General features: G+C 30.0%; 1 protein-coding gene across 2 annotated transcripts in view; it reads left to right on the top strand.

Moving 5' to 3' along the window:
- LOC142330487 (extracellular serine/threonine protein CG31145) overlaps positions 1-20,953 on the top strand; it is a 514,347-nt gene extending 493,394 nt beyond the window's left edge. For both annotated transcript variants that reach the window (XM_075375768.1, XM_075375767.1), the window contains one exon: positions 10,612-20,953. In XM_075375768.1, coding sequence (XP_075231883.1) covers positions 10,612-10,816 — 205 coding nt within the window. In that variant the 3' untranslated portion in view covers positions 10,817-20,953. The remainder of the gene's footprint in view (positions 1-10,611) is intronic.
- Positions 20,954-22,235: the final 1,282 nt, after the last annotated feature.

Here is a 22,235-nt window from a genome sequence, read left to right as displayed (position 1 = left end):
GTTTACGTAGAGGTGAGTGGTTATTTCTTTCACCGCCTCACTTTTTAACCGGAATAAGTACGGCCATGAAATATTCAGCGACTAAAAGAATAGAAGTGTCGAGGTAAGTTGTTCGGACGGCGGGGCGAAGAAGAAAACGGTAAAGACGTAAGGGTGATAGGGCGGGTGAGAGAGCGGTTAGCGGTTGACGGTAGAAAATAGTAAGTAAAATAGCTAGCAATAGGTTTTATACGGTGTAGGGGGTGAAAGTCTGAACGAATACCCTCTATGTTTACTATAGTAAAACTGTCCTCAATAAGTAATCCTTTCTTTCGGTTTGCGCATCTAAAAGGAGGTAACAGAGCACCAGCGTACGGGTATCAGCTACCCCGTCGAGTGTGGAGTGGTTTGCGTTAGTCACAGTTTTATTTCTTCTTTTTACTCTTGCTCTTATCTACCCTTTCTACCGCTATCCGCTGCGTCTGAGTGGAACCGTGAGCCCGTTCTCCTTCTTCTTCTTCTTCTGCTTCTTCTTTCCCCGTTGTTAGAGGTCTACCTCTCTTAATAACCGCGATATCTTTTGGCCGAGGGTTACATAAAACACGTATGTACCTAAGAACCTTTACCTTCTGCTATCGCAGATTACTATTATCTCATCTTAAAATAGCCAGTCCTCCCTCCTCTTAACGTCGCGCTACCTCTTGTTTATCTTTCGATCTTTTTTCTCTTTACCTCCCTGCCGTTTCGCTTCGCTTCATTTCACTTTACCGACCGCTTCAACTTCTGCTCTTTCTTTGAATCCGTTGCTTTCTATTCCGTTCTGTTAAAACCCTCGCTCGGTTTTTTATTTTTTGAGATCTCATGAAAATTTCAAAATCTTCGCATTTCATCTTAATACATCACATCATTTCACTCGAAATGATGTGTGCTAAAATAACGTATTATACCTTTCTCCGTTAAACTCTTACGTTTAAGCTACTCGATCCCCTCCATTTACTTGACAAACACACACACACACACACACACACACAGACATATATATATATATATACAAAATATCAGCCAACTCAGGTTAAATTTTCACGAAGAATTCAGGTACTTACGAAAGTGAATAAAAACATGAATAAATTTTTAATGTCATCGGCTTCGTATAGATCGTGACAGGAATTAGTTTATATGTTACGGTAAGTTTGATTAATCGCCTTAAATGTTGGAGAATAACATATATAATTTGTATATTTAACGTTAATTAGACGAGGTTAGGGACCGAAGCGAACGTAGGTTATGTTTAGTTAGGTTATATTGATATGCCCGCCGGGCTGGTCTAGTGGTTAACTCGTCATCGCAAATCAGCTGATTTCGAAGTCGTTGTAAGGTTCAAATCCTAGTAAAATCAGTTACTTTTATACGGATTTGAATACTAGATCGTGGATACCGGTGTTCTTTGGCGGTCTGGTTTCAATTAACCACACATCTCAGGAAGGGTCGACCTGAGACTGTACAAGACTACACTTCGTTCAGATTCATACATAATATTTTCATTCATCCTCCTGTAACCTGCCGGTGGTTTCGGAGGCTAAACAGAAAAAAGAGAGGTTATGTTGATTTACGAGTGATATACGAATCGTATGTACGATTCGTCAGTACACGGAGTCAACGTAATCTAACCCAACATAACCTACGCTTTCTTGGCTAACCTGGAATAATTAACAGTAACGTTTTGATTATTTAAATCATAAATTCAGTAATTACTGCTTATAGTCGAGTTGTTATTTATATATGTAAAATAAATTAATATGGAGAATATGTAATATGAAAGTTTATTTAATAAACTGCTATATATTTATTAACTTCTCCAACACTGGAGGCGATTGATCAAATTTACCGTAACATACAGAGTGATTCAAAGAAACGGGAAATTTTAAAAATTAAATAACGTTAATGAAAAATTTATTTTAGAAAATGAATTTTATTTCACGTAATTGTACAAATGTTGCCATTTTAGGACGCATACATTTTAGTTTATTTTTTAAAGATGACATCTGCAGGTGACCTCTTCTACGTAAACACTCACGAAGTCTCTTCGTTAAATTGTTTACGGTTTGACGTAATATGTCAACTGGAATTTCCGCAATTGCTTCTCGGATCTTTGCCGTCAGTTCTTCCGTTGTAGCAGGTCTACTGTGGAACACTTTGCTTTTAAGGTGACCCCGCAAAAAGTAATCGCAAGCTGAGAGATCAGGCGATCTAGGAGGCCATCTAATGTCACCGTTTCGTGAAATGACACGTTGTCCAAACAATCGGCGTACAGCTGCCATCGATATTCGTGCAGTCTTGTTGAAACCGGGCTGTGTTAAGAATCGGTAGAAATCTGTTTTGTTGTTCCACAACAAAGGTTTCAAGCACGGCTACGTAACGAGCCGACGTCACTGTAATCGCAAGACCGTTTTCATCCTCAAAAAAATAAGGGCCTATAACACCGTAAGATGACAGAGCACACCACTCGGTCACTTTCTGGTTGTGCAACGGACACTGGTGTAGCTGCGTAGGATTTTCTTGTGCCCGGTATCTGAAATTTTGCTCGTTAACTAATCGACTGAGGTGGAAATGCGCTTTGTCTGACATCCACAGTTCGTGAACAAACTCTTCGTTATCGTTTATCTTCTGAAGCATTACATTACAGAGTTGTGCTCGCACAACTGCATCGTTCGGTTTCAGTTCCTGGACGATCTGCAACTTGTACGGATGGAATTGCAAGTCCTTCACTAACATTCTTCGAACGCTTGAACTATGCGATTGTAAAGATGCTGAGAGACGACGGATCGACCGATGTGGACTTCGTGTGACAGCATCATGTAAAGCTTGAACATTCTGTGGTGTACGGACGGTTCGCTCACGGCCTGGAGATTTCTTTTTCATTGCCGAACCGGTTTCCTCAAAATTAGATATCCGTGTTTTAATTGCACGTGCTGATGGAACACGGTCGTGCCGTCCCGGATTAAAATGACGGCGAAATTCTCTACGCGCTCCCTCCACACTGTCATTGGTTTTGTAAAACGCTTTGATAGCAAATGCGCGTTGCGCACCGCTCCAAGGATCCATGACAACTAAATAGCAGGTTAGGTTAGAGAGGCTGGCGCCACTTATCAAGTGGTACCAATCGCCCACGGCTACCGACACAACTTTTAAAATTTCCCGTTTCTTTGAATCACTCTGTATATACTACTCTAAGGTTAAAAAAGGGACTGCCGCAGAATTTACTTGGATGGATCAAGGGAAACCACCGTAAACGGGTTTATAATGCTGTTCTGCCTTGTTGAGATCAGAGTTACAAAATATACAATTAATTATAAATTGTAATAGTAGAGGTGATTAATTATTTATTAAAATATAAATAAATTAAACGATAATAAAATAAATACGAAAAAGATATTAAATGACAAAAAAATAAACGCAATTCAGAAAATTTTAATGAAAATTATTCGAAAGTATATTTATTTATAAGTTAAAAGGCGTGTAAAAAATTACTTTCTTCGAAACTATTGCGTAGGCTATTTTTAAGTTCTTTTATAAATGACGGACGTTTGTTATATAATAATTATATCTATATTTTCTAATACGAACCGACTTGAAAAAACAGATTTAAAGAAACTTTTTTAAAGATCATTAAAAAGGTTTAAGGTTCTGTAAAACCTATTTATACCGGTAATACGTCACCGTTTATTAAAATATTTAACCGGTCATTTTCATTTAAAATACTGCCCGATTTAGTGAGCAGTGGTGTCGCGATATTCGGATCAGGAATGAATTTTGTAAAAAATATTTATTGCGCTAACATGTAATAATAGTAAAAAAAATAATAAATAGTAAAAATTTACATTGAAAAATAAGAGTAATAAAGTTTTGAAACCGGGCCTTCCTTTTACTTTTTTTTAATAAATAAGCCCTTAATCATCTCGCAATCAATTGTAATGTACATCGGCTTACTTCCAAAGTTCTAATAGAAATGTTATCTCCATTCAAAAATAAAAACTGTATTCCAATAAAGAGCCATTCTAAACGGTTAGCTAGATAATCGGGAAACAAGATTACGCTAAAAAAAAACCCGTTTACAAATATTTTACATAACTTCTAAAACCAGATGAGCGATTTCAATTCTTTTAATGTTCATCGTTAATCGTGGAATAAATTCTACGTATAAAAATAACGCCTGAATAAATTGTATAAAGGAATGAAAAAAGGAGAAGAAAACATATTAATTTCTAAATAAATAGTATTTAAATCGAAAATTGTTAATAGTGCTTTCCGTAGGCGCAAACGACTGTTATCGGTTTAGTTAATCCCAAAAGAGTGTAAATCTTGTTTTAAAATCCAAGCCGCTGAGCACGGGTACGAAATAAATGACGACACAAGCCTCGGCGAGTGTCGTCAACTTCGTAAGAGCGCATCGATGACCATTATAGGCAGTTGCACATCGTATTTTTTGTACGGCTGAGAAAATATCGAGATGATTGTTTTAAATCGATAATAGAATACTTTCTTTACTGAATATTTTTTTATTTTTCAAAAAATGCGTAAACAATACATCTCTACGGCGACAGGTTATTAATGAAAACTTCTGCCTTTTCTTTAATATCGTACGTTGGTAAATACATTTTTTCTCAGAATCCGATGCGATTAACAAAAGAATAAACGGTGTAGTATAGAAACTTAGTTACCTGTCCGTGTACTTTCTAATTAAGCTCTGCTTGCTAAATACTAAAATTTAGCAAGGATTAATATAAAAGTAAAATAAACAGCCGATACGTTAAACGATACCCGCTTCTGATCGGTCAACGGTTGAAAAGAGTAGGCTTTTCATCGGTTAAACACCTGTATCGTAATGAAAATCTAGTATCATAAAGGAAACCTGTATCCTATACAGGTTTCAGCCGTGTAATTCAAACGTTATATGTACAGCCGTAGAAAATAATAATTGCGATCAAAATTAAAGAAAAGCTTCTAAATCCAACGGATTCAAAAAGTATTTTTAAGTAAAGTAATAAAAATATTTTTGTTACTTTAAGTACAAAGTTGTAATAATGAATAAAAAATTGTACTCTTTATCTTTCAAGAATGAAATTTTAAAAATTATATACAGTAAAGTCAAACGAATAAATTTATTAGATTAGTGAAAGTGGAAAATAAATGATAAGTTCTTTTTTCGTTAACATATACTTTTTATGTGTGTGTATATTTTTCGTGTTTGTGTATGTTTTTAATTTGGAATAGGAAGATGAGAGAAATCGGTAACGTAGATCAGCCGGGTGGTCGGGACGCGGGGAATAATTGCGAGCTCATTTATGGTCATCGACTCGTGTCGGATGCGGCATTTAACTTTGTCCGATACGTAACATAAAAAAATATTTATTTTATAACATACCGTTTTTTTCCGATCGATATTTGAAGTTTATTATGTTCTAAAATTGAAACAAAAGAAAATCGATCGTGTTTTTTTAATTCTTAAGGAAATTGTGTTCCTCCGGTTTTAGATTGTAAGTAGGGAAAACATCGGTCTTATTTCGGCTAATTTTTTTCGCAAAAAAAGAAAATCTATTCGACCGACATAGACGGAAATTGAAATTGTATTTGCTTTCATTTTCCCTTGAATTTTTTTCATAAAATGTACCCTCTCTTAACTAGATTTCTTCGAAGTTACGTCGGAGTTATAAAATTTCAAAAATATTTCTTAAAACATTTCTTGTGACTTATGGACTTTAATCGTTACGCTATTAATTTTGTATCCGATTATTCCTAGAGAAGGAATAATTGTGTCGGTGATATTTCAAACTGCCGTACCGATTTTCTTAATATAATTTTCAAAATATTTGTTTCGGTCGAGCGAGTGATTACTCGTATATGACGATTCGAAGAAAATAAAATTAGAGATGGTAGAGACCACCCTATAAAAGCCGGAAAACTAAACTCGGTTGAAATTCTTCCTGATGTAAGGGTACCGAATAAAATTATTTAAAAACTAAATTTCTAAACTATTTACTGCATTTTAGGGTTACGTGATGATATGCGTGAAAAATAATGCAGAGAGGAGACAGATGGAAAACACAAGAACAAGAAAGAGTGAGAGAATTTAACAGACAAATAAGTGTAAAAACAGAAAGATTGAGAAAGTACAACATTGGAGATGATTTATAAAAATTCAAAATTTTGAAAATTTTAAAATTTCAATTGAACAAAACGTTTTAATGAACGATATGATGGATCGATCGCATCAGGCCAACGCCAAAGCTCGAGGCTGTAAGTACTCTGAGACCCAGCGATGGCCGTATATAAACGCATGAAAGAAGAAACTTATGATATGTCCTTATAAGGGCTCGCATCTTTTCTAAGGTATCGGTTGTAAAATAATACAACTGACATACGAGGGGTAATCAAAAAATACGGTGAATAATTTTTTATTAAAAAAAGTAATAAGGTTACATAGAATTCGATTTAATCTCCTTCAAAGTACTGTCCTTGGCTAGCAATGCGCTTATCCCGACGTTGACTCCATGACTGGAGGCATTGCTGGAAGGCGTCTTTCGGAAAGGCTTTCAGCTGCTCGGTCGTGGCCCTCTCAATGTCAGCAACGGTGTCAAAACGTTTTCCTTTAAGCACAGTTTTAATTTTTGGGAAGAGCAAAAAGTCGCATGGTGCTAAATCCGGTGAGTATGGCGGATGTGGACAGACAGGAACACTTTTTTCGGCCAAAATCTCGCGAATGAGAAGCGAGGTGTGACACGGCGCGTTGTCGTGGTGAAGAAGGAAGTCATCGGTCCATTTTTCTGGTCGCTTTCTTCGTACGTCGTTTCACAAACGTTGCAGTACACCCTTATAAAATTTAGAGTTTACAGTTGTTCCCCTTGGAACGAACTCTGATCGCACTCTACCCTCACTATCGAAAAAAACAACGACCATGACCTTGATGTTGCATTTTGACTGACGTGCCTTTTTAGGGCGAGGAGATGAACTGGTTTTCCATCGGGAACTCTGCATTTTGGTCTCAGGGTCATAGCCGTAGACCCAAATTTCATCTCCAGTTACAATTTTGGCCATGAAGTCCGGATCTGCATGAAGACGACCCTTCAACTCCGTGCAAATTGACACACGATTTTCCTTCTGTTCATCACTCAAAAGTCTGGGAACAAATTTTGCACTCGCTCGTCTCATTTGCAATTCATTAGTTAAAATGCTTTGAACGGATCCGTACGAGATGTTAAGGTCTTCCGATAGCTCTCGAATAGTCATTCGCCTGTTTGAACGAACCATTGTTTCCACTTTTTGCACATTTTCAACTGTTTGAGGTTACTGGACGTCCCGCATGCTGCTCGTCTTCAACAGACTCATTTCCGTTTTTAAATCGGTCATACCACTTGAATACAGTCTTCAAAGTTATCGCCGTACACCGATTCTATCATTTCGTGAGCTTCTTTGGCACTCTTTTGCGACTTAAAACAAAACTTAATGTTAATGCGTTGTTCAAAATCCATGTTGCGCGACAGACACGATAAACACAACCTCCCTCTAGCGGCTCTGGCAGCTGACTGGCAAGCTCGAACGTGTTACAACTTGTCCCTGCCTGTCTCAGTTGATCACGCTATTGGACAAATTACAGCTTATGGATGTAGCGTTGGCAGTTGCCGCTATAAAAATTCATTCACCGTATTTTTTTATCACACCTCGTACACATCTAATCCTAAGAAAGAGTAAAAACTAGCGAAGAAGCATGATAAAGGTCATTCCATAACTAAACAAACAAACAAATGAAAACTACAGAAAGCACTGAGCAGAAGGCTGGAAGAAGAAGAGCCTCCTACACCCAGGTCCACCGTTCTTTAAACCCCCAAAATTCACTAAGAAGCAGTCTACTGCTGTAGTCACCGCATAAACCTCTCACGCCTAAGAGACCGTAAACCGTCTCTGTAAAACTATAACTCCCTCCCGCCAGGTGCATTCCTGCTAGGCCACTCTAACATCTATTACCTAAATAGCATTTATTTGAATGATAATAGTGCTGTGAGAATGACGCAGTTATTTTTCTTAAATATATAAGACCGAGCATAAATTTTAATCGATATGTATGATTTCAAAACTGTTCGGTACAATATCGTTCCGTCGATTTGATATCCAGAATTTGTGATACATAAGGAGGAATGCCCTCCTGACAAACTTTTACACCAACAAATACTATGATACTATTTCGTTCTGGGTTACGCGTGAGAATTTGTTTTGTGAGTTCATCGGGTACAGGAGAGAAGGTGTCATCATTTTTCATTATTAAAAATATAAGGTAGTTTCATTTTCTAAATATTAGAAATAATAATCCTCGTATAATGTTTATTATTGATTTTTAATTGTAATCTCATGCCGTAATAATATTTTGTAATAGTTTTCATTACTTATTTTAAATTTCATAGTACATCCAAAATTACTGTTTGTAATATATCAAGCAGTAAATAAATTATGTACTTGTAAGAATTTGTCTGTGAACAATCTCTTGTCGTACTTTGACAAATCAATAACAAGTGACAGTATTTAACTTTTTTTAAAACTATATTGCTTATTACAAGAAATAAACATGAAAATGTTTTTAGATGTTAAAATGATTTAATTCAAAAATTAAAATTTAATGCCAGTAGATAATTAAAAAAAAAATGGCATTGCTGGAAAACTTCACTGTGTGGTTTGAAATTGATATCAAAAAGAAAAAGAAGCCGCCCTAAAATTAAATGAATAAATAGGGTTAAAATAACCATTTTAAGTTGAAAATGACAAGTCTTTACATATGAGGACTGAATATTTAAGTTGATCAACATAATATTATCGATCATTAATATGCTACTTCCTTTTTGAGTTAAAATGCCTTGGTCTTTTGAGGGACTGTGAAAAGAAGGGCGCCCACTGCTTGGAGAGTGCCTTCCTATGAATGGAATTGTCATGTGTTGAACATTTATTCCCGGATAGGTCGCTCTTTCTCACCGTCTATTCCTTATTTTGAATCCTTATTTTATCATTTTGAGTTATGTACTTGTAGGTTAGACTCTATCGCATCCTTACCAAGAAATCTAGGATGTCTAGAACCACTGCAACCTCAGCGTGATTTGGGTAAGGAACCTGTGATCTGAGCCGAAAAAACTGTTTTCTACTCGGTTGCTGAGTGACAAGCCAATGTCTTAAATGCTTATCGAGTAAAGTCAGACTTCTATGTAAAATCATAAACAACATTTTTGCTGAATTTTTAATATTTTTTATGACATACAAAGAAAGATTAATTGAAATAAATTTTTAATTAGAATATGCTTAAAAATAACCCTTTAGCAGTGTGCATATTTAAACTCTTAACTCGTCTATAGATCAAAGGGAATTAACAAAGGAAACAAAAACTAAATAGAAAAATATATAAAAAATTGATAAATCTTTTATAATTGATCTTTGATAATTGATAAAAACAAATATTAAAAAACAAAAACGATCAATAAAAGAAAATATGCAAGTGAAAATTGATTATTTACTATTATCTTTATTATTATTATGTCAGAATTGACAATTTTCCTGCACTGCAAAATTCATCTTTCTCGAGCAGCTGAAATCAGGCAATCCTTTAATTGCTTTTAGAAGGAAATAAATAATAAACTATTATTATTTATTTTTATTAGTTTTTTTTTTCCATTCGATTTAAGCTTAATCAATCTTTGCTAAGTAGAATAGTCAATTATTCTTAAAAAATAGCAAAATTTCATCCTCTGACAAACCAGACGATAGAACTGTTTTTGTACTTGTACGACTAAACACTTCGTTCAGCTTATGAGGTACTTCAACAGAATACTTAGACTTAACACAATACTTCACCTTACTATGGTTCTCTTGTCATTTTCAGTAAATAATTGAACCATTTCCAAAAATTTATTTTACAATACAATTAAAAGATATTTTTTTACAAAAATAATATTTTTCTGTTAATAGATTTTTAAATAATATTAACTAAAAAATGTTTTAAAAAACCCTACTAGAAAAAAAGATTAGAAAGGTTTTTCTAACCTTTCAGACGATACTTCAGAGGATGAATGAGTATGATATGTACGAGTGTAAATAAAGTGTAGTCTTGTACAGTCTCAGTTCGACCGTTCCTGAGATGTGTGGTTAATTGAAACCCAACCGCTAAAGAACACCGGTATCCACGATCTAGTATTCAAATCCGTGTAAAAATAACTGATTTTACTAGGACTCTCGACTTGCAAATCAGCTGATTTGGAAAGATGCGTTCACCACTAAACAAGCCGGTGGGTTTACTAGAAAAATCTTATGTACTTTATCTTAACATTATTTCAAGCATTTATATTTTAAATAATTAATATTGACTTTAATCGCGTATATATTCTACCTTATAATTAATTGTGTATTTTGCAGTGATGTTGCTGCAATCAAGGTTGCGCCACGGTTTCTCTTAATCCATCCAGGCAAATGTTAAAGCCGTTCCTTTTTTTTATTTATGGAGTAGGATATCTACCTGTATCTGTTATAATTTATGTAACATGTTATTATGTACCGACCAGAATAAAATATTTATTTACGTATATTCTTTGTTATTTTTTTCAGGTTTCACAACGGTCCAGCTCCATTATCACAATCGATGAAGGAATCGATGTCAAAGGATCCTGTTGCACCGATACTCTGGGAACCTCATTTAGTCGCCTTAGATCGTCGTGTTAAAATAATACTTCAGGGAATAAGAGACTGCATTCAACGAATAGATAATATTGGGAACAACAATAATGAAAATAACAAAGATGATTATTCATAACATTAACTTATTAATAAAAAAATATTTAAAATCATTATAAAATTCAAATTGAAAATAAATTTAAATGAATGATCGTGTCATGATTTTGATTTTACTTTTTTTTATCGATTATTATATTTGTAGTAACAAGAAAGCAGAACTGGTTTTTTTGTGATTTCAAATCGTATCATAACGCTATAAGGTTAGATACATAAATATTTTGACTGTTGATATTAATGACTTACTTGTATGTTTTCATTGTTTTAATTTACATGTATATATTTATTTTATATTACACCGGCCAGTTTAAACGAGTGTTATTTTAGATATTTTTAGAATTTAGCAGTCAAAATACAATATAAGTTTTCTTTGTCTTGCAGAAGAATTATTACAATTACAAAAATTAAAAACTTTTTTGTCTTTGTTAATGATTTTTCTTTCGAGTGAGCGGCTCGCTAGCAAGAAATTCTTTAAGGCATCTTTAGTCACAATAAAGTGTTCAAATACTAAGTAAAGTCGATCGAAAGAAATTAGCTGTGTTTTGTTGTCGTTGAATATCTGTGAATTAACAAGGAAAAAATTAAAATTGTGTTTTTTCAAAAGCTTTTAAAAAGGACTCGGAGCGATTTAATATTACAGTGCGCTTAATTTATTTTTTTACATTTTATGAAGATAGAGCATTATGATGCTAACGACTTAGTTTTGTACTATATGGTGTTAGAGATGTCTTTTGTAATAATTATTGTCCGTTTCTATAAACATTAGCCAGTGGTGGTAAAAGATCTCATTTAAAATTAACATATTTGTTAATATCTATTTTTTTTAGATATCTGTCTTTGTCGTTCTTTGATTAATCAGTTTCTGATCGCTAATTATATTTCTCTTAAGCGATACAGAGTTCTTTTTTCCGAAGGTTAAGGTAGTACTCCCTTGATAGTAAAAATACTGACGTACGGTTTAGATTTATACGCTTGTTTATTTGTCATATTAATTTATCTTGAAAGAAGAGAACAATAACAATAACCGGTTTTCTACTGACCGTAGCCTCACCTTAAATAAATCGACTGTAAAAAAAAGATTATTTCAGACCATCATCGTTCCTTTTTATCTGATTGTTATCGGGTCAGGCTGGAGATCGTGAATCTTCCTTACTCTGTCGCTTCACCATTCTTTCCATCAAAGTTCTCTGTTTCAGATTATCCTTTATATGCTTCTTCCTATTACATTTTTACTAAAGATTTCGTCATCTATTCTTTAATTTTTCATTTTCTATTAACCGCTCAAACCATCTTAACCTATATGTATAAATTCTCTTGTGCAATGCTCAATGTCGTCAGTCTATTTTTTTATTTTGTATTTTTATTCTTTATATCTTTCCTACTGCGGCTTTATTCCATTTCCTTTTCTTCTTATAGTCGGCTGTGCCTCTAATCTACAGGAAAATAGTATTTTTGAATACTGCTTGTTTACATTTCATTGTCGATTCTTTACGTCGTATTAAGCACGCAGCATTTTGATGATAAAGTCCGCCTGACGCCTACAATTAATTTCACTTTTTCTGTTTCAGACGTATAAAATTATTTTTATGTTTATTCATACAAGGTTTTTTAAAAAAATATATTATAATTTTGTTTTTAATTAATCTTCGATTTATCAGGAAAATATTACAAAAATTGAGGGTAAGATAGTAAATCTGTCTCGGTAAATTGTCTTTGCCTCTCTCTTTGAAAAAAATTATTTTTTTAAAAAACTGATGACAATATATTGTATGTATTAGCAGATAAAAATTTCTATTTGCAAAGTGTTATGAAATCTTAATAACAAGATCAGTAAATTTTTCGTAGACGAGTGCAGCGTATAGAGTTGTTCTGCATATCTTACGTATAACTTCTGTTGTGGTTACAATAGATAGAATTTTAGATTTAGATGACGTAGCATATAAATCTATGTAATATTTTTGTTATGCTGAAAGGAATATTGTTTACCTTTATCCTGAACTTTCCTGCTACCACTGGTCTTATTCACTTGTATAAATGTATCATTTTCATCTTTAAAGCATATTTTTATTTTTTGTAGTTTATAATCGGTTTGTTTTTTCTCAATTTTATTTTTAAAATTAAAAATTTCTTACGTAATAATATTAGCCATATCACCACGGTTTGGTTAAATTAATCGAAACTTCAAAATATATTAAGCATAATATTATGAAGCTTTTGTTTTGTTTTTATTATTTGATATTTTAATAAATTGTAACAATCTCTTTATTTTTATACATAATATGCATTAAATATTATATTTAACACATACATATTTACATGGAGGTATATAAATTGTGTGCACAACTATTTATGGAATTTGAACTGTGAAGCCTATAAAATAATATGTAATTTTGTACAATTATTAGACAGATTTATTTGTGAGTTACCAATAATTATAATAGACCTGCAACTTCTTGATTATGTATATAATTTATTAAAGATTGTTATTACTTACTATACAATGGTAGCCATCAACTTTTAATAAAATAATTTTGAAATAAATAAAAAATTAATTAAATCTTTTTATTATAAAATTAAATTATTTATTTAGTTTTTTCTTTATTATTTGTGTATTATATGTTTTAGAATATATATATAAACTAGATTAAATATTCATTTCAAACAGCTTAAAATTGACCACAGTTGGATCTTTGTAACATAGTTATCTTCTGATTACAAGGACCGTTTCTTTTTTCTTTAATATACCCTCTTCTACTTGTCAATATGTCAAGTGTTTAAATACTTAACATACAGAAAACAAAGTTGAAATTATTTTTTATTATATTCTGGCACGTAAAAAAATTATTTGTAGATTATGTATGTTATGAACATTCCTTGAAGCGTATGGATTCATGAGACATTAACTAAAATTAAAATTAACTAGCAACAAATATTATTTTTTTTTTACCTTAATTTCTCCTAGTTGTAAAATTTTAATATAATGATTTTTTTATCTTTTATTGTACGTGTACCATATCCATATTTCCATATTATTATGAGATGACAAATATGTTTGAATAAGGGAGTTTAGAGAAAAATATAATTAAAAAGAAAATGTATATAAATTTTTTATTTTGCCATTTTTTTTTTGTCATCAGATCTCCTAAGGATCAGCACATGTACTCCTGACTTGTTTCATTTTCAAGATTCTTTTATTCTTTCCCTTAAATTTTCTCTTCTTTCTTCTGTACATCCATTGTGTTTTCTCTCTAGAAATTTAGATTCATCCATTAGTTTTGTGAAAGATAGTCAAAAATTATTTCTTTGGAAATATTTAATAATTTTAGATCTTTTCTCAATTTCTTTAAATCGGTTATGTTTTATTTTTCGTTTTTCAAAAAAGTTAAATATTTTTTTGTTAATCTAATTTCATTCATTCTCTATAAATAATGATATAAATTGACTGTAAGGTCACTTTTTCAAAATTTGGGTAATTTTCCTCTGATTTGTTTAATTTATAAACATTATCTTCGAGTTTTGGGCTGTTGATTTTTCTTAAAATTCCTTTTTTTTAACTTTTACTAGATTTTTTCATGAGAATTTCTATAAGCCTTCCGCACTATATAGTGCTTCCTGTAAAACCATAATTTTAATCGTCATAATTTAGCATTTTTGGATAAGCATTTTTTTATTGTAAATGTTTCCTGTAAGATGTTAACCTCTTCAATTTTTTGTGTTCTGGCTTTTATGTCTTCTGTTTTAAAACATTTACATCTTAAATTTTTTTGATCAATTCTTCTGAAATTTTCATCGTTTCGATTCTACTTTTACTTTTACTGTTTTATTGTTTTCTACTTTTTTGTTACTGGAAAACCATTTTGTTTTTCATTTGAAATTTGTAGACTGATTTTATAAATCTTTTATTATTATATAAAAAAAGCTACGTTAAAATATTTTTAGTTTATTATTTTTATAATCTGTTTTTTCTTTATAATATAAAATGTCTTACGGTTTTAAAAAAATAACTGATATTTTTATTGTCGCTGCATATAAATTTATAACATTACTGAAGGAAAAAATTTCTTTAAATTAAATCGTCGCTTAAGAATAGCTTCATTATAACAACTTTGTCCGGTTCAATTTTTTTTCTCCTACAGAAACACTGTCAGTCAGTTGCGGATAAATGAGCTCCATTAATTAGTAATTAATATTAAAAATTTCATCTTATCAAAGAAATTTCATATCTTAGAAAATCCAGGACAGTGATATCGTTAGGTATTTAAATATGTACAAGTCATTTATAAATTAGTTATTAAAAAATGATATAATATTTAATAATTAAGGAAATAAATAACATAATTTTTTAGTACTGCTTTTTATGTACAACAGTGAAAATTGTATACAGAATATTAGATAGCAGATAGTACTTTATTTGCCTAAAATAAACAATAACAGAGTAAAACATTTACAACCAGGATTGTGATTTTATCGACTTAAAAAAACAGATAATATAAAAGACATGAAGTAAATTAAATCAGAAGAAGAACTCGGATAGTAGTACTGAAATTTACTAAATGATTTTTCTTTCTTTTCGTTCTTGAACATTAAAATCTTAAATTTTTTTTATTTCCAAGAAATATTTAGATTTTATACTGAAAGATTATATTTTAATAAAAACAATTTTTATATCTTTCCTACAGTACAATCGATGCTTGCAGTCAGATTTAGAAACTCTTTAATTTTTTGTTAGTTTATAAATAAAATACCAAGAGGTATTTAACTGTTTTCATTATTTACAAAATTTAGTTCAATAAAGTTAAAAAATTAAACCTAATTAGAATTAAATACTATATTAATGTGATAAATAAAAATAAAAATTAATAAAACTTTAAAAGTTTAACTTCAGTATGAAAAATTAAAAATAATTAGATTCTATATGGAAATACGATAAAAAATATTTTTATTTTCAAAAATAAAATACAAGGTCACGAGTATATTTACTGTTCTATAATCTAATAAATAATACTATTATGAAAATATTGAAAAGTTTAATTCAATATGTAAAATTTCAAAATTACATCAAAAATTACATTAGCATTACAATAGTAATGAAAATAGAAAGACAAATGTTTTAACTTATTATATCCTTTCTCAGATTTTCTCCTGAAGATAAAAATAATATTCAAAATAAAGATTATTCACAATCCAACTATATATTTTTATAACTACTTCTTTTTAACTGTGTACTTAAAATTTTGTTAGGAATAATATTAATTAATCTGGTACTAATGTAGTCTAATTGAATTTGGAGAAATGTTACATTACTACGATATACCATGTCAAATGTTAGACTGCATTTTTTCTAAACCTACAGATTTCATTTTGAAAGAGTAAACTACAAATTACAAGAAATATTCTTTAATATAATGAAATAGGCTTTTAATATATATAATTGTCTTATCTGCAATATCAAACATCGATAGCAGGCGTTTTAAAAATATGAAAACTTGAGCATAATTTGGGTTTATCGATAGCTATTTTTACTATTTGTTCTTCCTAAGTAAACAATTTATTCTAATGATATTTGAATATATACTCCCCCAAATTATGGTACCGTATCGGATGAAAAATTGGATTAAAGCCGTACTAATAATTTTTATTTCATTTATATTCAGAATTTGTCTCGGTTTGTAAGCATCAAATTTTACTTTTGTATTTTGGACCCTCATAAAAAAAAAACAACAGTTGTCTTATCTGTAAGTGATTTTTTTCTGGTTTCAAAAAATTATGTCTGCATCTGAGATTGAAACCGTCTCTGTTATTCAAACCTACACCTCATCTATATTTACAAGAGAAGCCAAAAAAAAAAAACACATTTATCTTTAATGTAAGCCTACACAAAAAAGTTTGTTGTGTCGATAGAGGTAAAAATGACCACACACTTTAAAAGAAACTGGATGAAAAACCAAACATTTATCTTATTTTTTATCATACATGTTTTACTGTTTCACATGGATTGTCTCCGCCCTCTGTCATAATATTACAATTTACTTTACCGCTCGAAAAATAACTATCTGTCATAATATTACAATTTACTTTACCGCTCGAAAAATAACTAACCTATTATCATAACTAACCTATTCCGTAAAAAAAATTTCACGAGCCTCCTTTGTCCCTGACATGCATTTTTGTTGTCCCTGACTTGCAGAGCTTGTAATTTGTATGGATTAAATTTCAAGCATATTTTTCAAAATCGTATAATATTTGGGAATTTATTTAGTAATAAGCTAGAGCATGTAGTTGTTTTTTTTTTTACTTTATATGAATATATGTCACACTTCTTTGATCACCTCATCTGTGAGATCTATACTGAACAGTACCAAGTCAATTTTAAGGAAACGGTTATACCGTGCAGTAGTAGTTAATCTAAGAAGGTATCCTTCTGATTATTGTACATCTTAAATTTATTTTAAATATGATTGATCATAATTCTAATCGTATCGAGCAGAATTTGAATCCATTTACATCTTCATCATCACTCTAGATTATAGTGTAAATTTTACATTCACATGCCACATGGTGGATGCATCGTGAAGTTACAGATTAGGTAGTAGTATAAAGCTTGAAAATAGATTATACTACAAAGTTTATTAAATAGTATCTGTATTAGTGTTTTTTATACTAAAAATTGCTCTGTTACCTTTCCTTAATGTAGAGTTTTGTTTTGTTTTTTTTTTCAACTATAAAGAGAAATAAAACTAGTTTTGAAAGTAAGCATATTTTGTTTTAATACAGATGAAAATATTGAATAACATAATAATAAAATTTCATATGCACAGTAAAAAAATGTGTTTTTTATGAAAGTGCTAATAGGAAATAAAATAATAAAGATAAGATAGATCAGAAGATAACTATGTCATTATAAAAAGTTGAAAAAAAACTTGTATTCCCATACAAGTGCTTTATGCTGTTTAACAATTTAGTTATTTTTACAGTCGATAATATAATTTATAATCATTATCATTCACAGTTTCTAATCAATTGGATCAGAAACTGATCCAGTTAAACAGTTATGTATTTAAACAATACTTTGTAATGATTATGTAACCTAAAAAGAAATGCTTGATTTCTGAGCATATTGACAAAACTATGAATTATTATCATACAATATCTCTTTTAGAGTTAATTTATAAAAATTTATGAAAATGATTTTTTTTATTTTTTAAGTTAAAAAGATATTTTGTTACCATAAAAAAAGTTATTTTTATAGGTAAAATTAATAATAATAGTAATTATAAAATTAAGTGAATGAATATTGGCCAAAGATTATTTTTATTAAACATTATTAAAATATATTGTTTAATTTTAACATTGATTAAGGGAGCCTGTTAAGAACAAGTGCTGAGAGATGAGAAATAACGGTTGTACTTTCTATCTGTGAAAAATTTAATGAAGTATTACGATATGAAGAAATTTTGATTTTATTTAAATATTTCAAAACCATCGATAAACCTAGATATCGGTTAGCATCACCTTTCAACTGCATGTTTTATTGACGCTGCAAATATCAGCTTCCAAATGAAGTTTAAAAATAAAAGTGATCTTTATCATTAATTGACCTTATTTGGTTCCTGTTTTCTAGGCTTCTCTGGATCAGGCTATAGACTGCACCATACCAAAGATCACTTTTCTTCAATAACTTTCTTCAATTAATGACTTTTTTTTTATTTCTTTGTCATGGTATCTTGAAATTATTTCACGTATCATACCGTTCTTGTCGGGCTTCCCCTTTAGAGTTTTCTTTTTTTTTGTTTAAAGATTACCCGATATCTTTCCCTGCAGTATTCACTTCATACTTCAAACCAATTAGTTCTTGTTTCCCAACTATTTTCAGTATTCTACCTAAACCCATCATGCTCCCATCAACATCATTATTATCATAACCCTCTTTTTTCCTTCATTCAATTTTTTTTGAATCAGATTGCAGATCATACATTTTTCCACAAATTTTTTCTACATCTCTGCTATACTTTGCAGGTCTTCCTTTACCGAGATAATCTTTTATTGATCATCCTTTACATCTTCTATTTTTTTCCATCAACCTCCATGACAGACTGGTAGAATTTCTGGCTTTTATCTGGAAGGTTCTGGGTTCAATTCCCTGGTCAAGTTTGTATTTTTCATTCGCTACAATATTTATCTTTAATTAGTAATTCTAAGTAGGAGGCGGTTAGCATGTAATCACTAGAATAAATAAAATAAAAATTGTGACTAATTTTTGCTTCGCTTCTATTCTACATTCATTATAATTGCCTGAATTGTTTTAGCCTATCCTATTCATTTCTCACTGGAATGATCTATATTGTAGGTATTCATTTCTTACTTGGTTCCTTCAAGTCTTTCCTGTCATGCTTCTTAAAAAACTTCATGCGACCTGTATTTTATCGTCTTCTCTTTACACATACCCTATATATATATATATATATATATATATGAACGGGGTTTAGCATCATGAATATTTCCTGTTTTGCACTTCATTAGCTCTTCCTTATCCTACATGAAACTTCTTACGCCTTAAAGAAATCCACCTGTCATCTGCATTAACACTGAGAAAAAAGAAGGAATTCATGATGCCCTAATAATTAAAAAAAAACCATTTAAATAAAATTAAATAGTAATTAACTGTAAGAAAAATATATAAAAATGTTGCATCTGCACCGCTTGACCAGGCCCCTTATTATTATTATTAATACAACAGACTGAAATGTTTATTACATCATTATTAATGTAATTTTAATCAGATATTTGTATAATGTAGTACTTAAATGCGATATATAATTTTTAGTTTATTTTAGTTTCGTTCCGTGTATATAACAGTGCTATTTTACACAATATATTCATCTCAATAATATTAATCCGTACTTTATTATTATGATTATTGTTGTATTCAAAAGTCATGAAAATAAAATGTTCTAAATTACATTATATTATATTATGTATGTATGTACGTATGTATATTTGTCTTTTTGTATGAATGTGAATAAAATGAAAATTATGTATATGTAATATGTATTGTTTTACATGCCATGATTAATGAAATAATAATAGCCAAATAAATATGTGAATAAATACTGTATTTTGTTACTGGTAGCTTTTGTTAGTAGATAAAGAAAATTAATTAATATGTTCCTGCAAAAATAATGTTCCTTGATAATATAAATAATTTGATGGTAATTTTATTAATAATGCAATTTCTTATAAAAAACAATATTTTTTGTGGAAGACAATACAAATACTTTTAATTCTTTATTGTATCGTGTAATAAAATATATACATTATTTATAATGATTTTGTTACTGCTAAAAAATTATCTTTATTTATATATATATATGTAAATTAAGTTTGGTATGTTTAACATGAAATAGTTGGGATTTTTTTATACTAATTTTAAATCAAACTTCATGTTTCTATGATAGATAACTAGGTAAAAGTACATGAGTTTAAAAACTGAAATCTCCAGTGCAAAAGGTATTATCATAAAATTGGTTGTTCTTGTAAACTGTTAATTTCATAATGGCTTTAATTCTATTTTTATTTGTGATTACTATTTCTACCACAATTTTTTAAATTTTGCAGCCACATCGATTAATTCCTTAATATAAATATGATCCCTAAATATAAATCTATTAATGTGTTATATGCTAATTTACTTATATCTTTATGGATGATACAATTACATATGTAGGATAATAATAATGATATATATCATATCAGGTGAAAATGATTAAAATCTACCAAAATATTAAAAAATCTTCAAAAATACTAAATTTGAAATATGGGATAAATGTATTAAGTATGTAATAATTTCTCTTGATAATTTTCTTTAATATAATTTAAATAGTTTCAATCAAAGTAAAAAAAAATTTAAAAAAAAGAAAGAATTTATGCACTTTTACTCAGTTTCTGTATGCTTAAAATATAAAACTGTACAATGTAATACAATAAGTAATGATTAAATATATACAATAAGTAATGTTTACCAAGAGTTTTAAGTTTTAAATCGTACACTGTTATTTTATAAAAATAAAATAATGATATAGCAGTTTTAGTTATATGAAAAAAATAAATAATCTGTATTTTCTTAATGTTTTTTTCTGTTAAAAGAATTACAATTTTGTTATAGATAAAGTTTAAGAGCCGTAATGAAGAAAAGGGCAATAACATTACTACAACGTAAAATGGAACATTTTGAGAAAGAAGAAGGAACTCATGATACCCTGATGTTAAATCATTGGTTTTTATTCAAGAATTGTTTATTTAAATCTGGTTCAAATCCAATTAGAATTTGAAATTTAATTTAGAATAGTACCTAATATGTAAAATTATTTATTTACGTATTGTATTAATTGAATTTTTTGTGAGTTATATCTTCAGTTGAAATCTGGGGTGTACTCAACCCATAACCAATCAAGTAAATTTGATAGTTGTTTATGGCTAGCCAGTATGGAAATGAATCTTGAGTTTGATTCCTATCAAAGAACTTAATATTTTTTTTTACTGCCATCATATTTTATCATAACTTCTTTTCAGACTTTTAATATAAGATGAGCATCTGAGGTCTGAAACTACAAAAGTTAAAAATATCAATTCTTAAACCATTGCTAGCATTTACTGTCACATTTTCCTACATTTTTATTTTTTGCCTCTTCCTTTAAAGTTAATTAACAACTTAACTTAATTCATTGTATTAGATATTTCACAATATTAACCATTCAGTTCTGAAAGTTGTAGTTTAAAAATGAAGTATTTGAAACAGTTCAGTTCAATTGTCTTTTTTGTTTTCCCACCCAAAATTAGATTTTTTAAAATAATACAGTTTTACTTATTTTTGTTGGTGTAAAATAGATGTAAAATATAAAATTTTGAAAATTTGTTGATCTAGGGAAGAGAATTTCATGTATCTTTTTGTTACATTCTTACACAATAGTTCACATTATTTGAACGAGGAAGGTTTGCAAAGTCCTCTTTATGATTAATCAGTGTATGTTTAACCCCATAAAAATTTGTTAAATTTTGATATGAAAACCTTAAGGCCTATCTATTATGCTAAGACCGATGTGTTTACAAATAACATTCAGCTAAGAAGTGGAGGTGAAAGGAAGCAGAATATAGGAAGGAAACCTTAGTTTCCTGACTTACCATAAATCCTCTCGCATGCAATGCTTGTCAAATTTGAGCGACAAACAATGACTTTCTGTTACTTATGAATTTTGTTATGAATAAGTACATACTTTACACTGGTTATCTGTCTAGTCCAGTTGCAGTTAAATTTAGTTTGTGATAAAATCGTGTAATCCTGTATTATTTCGTAACATATTACAGAGAGTTTACTTCAAGTTATATTTCTGTCATTAGTCCAATAACAAGATTTCATACAAAACATCAGTAATCTTTTATAGATT

Source organism: Lycorma delicatula, chromosome 9, assembly GCF_047948215.1.
Source record: "Lycorma delicatula isolate Av1 chromosome 9, ASM4794821v1, whole genome shotgun sequence".
NCBI lineage: Eukaryota > Metazoa > Arthropoda > Insecta > Hemiptera > Fulgoridae > Lycorma > Lycorma delicatula.
Note: the sequence above shows the minus strand (reverse complement) of the source record. Positions and strands in the feature narration are given on the sequence as shown.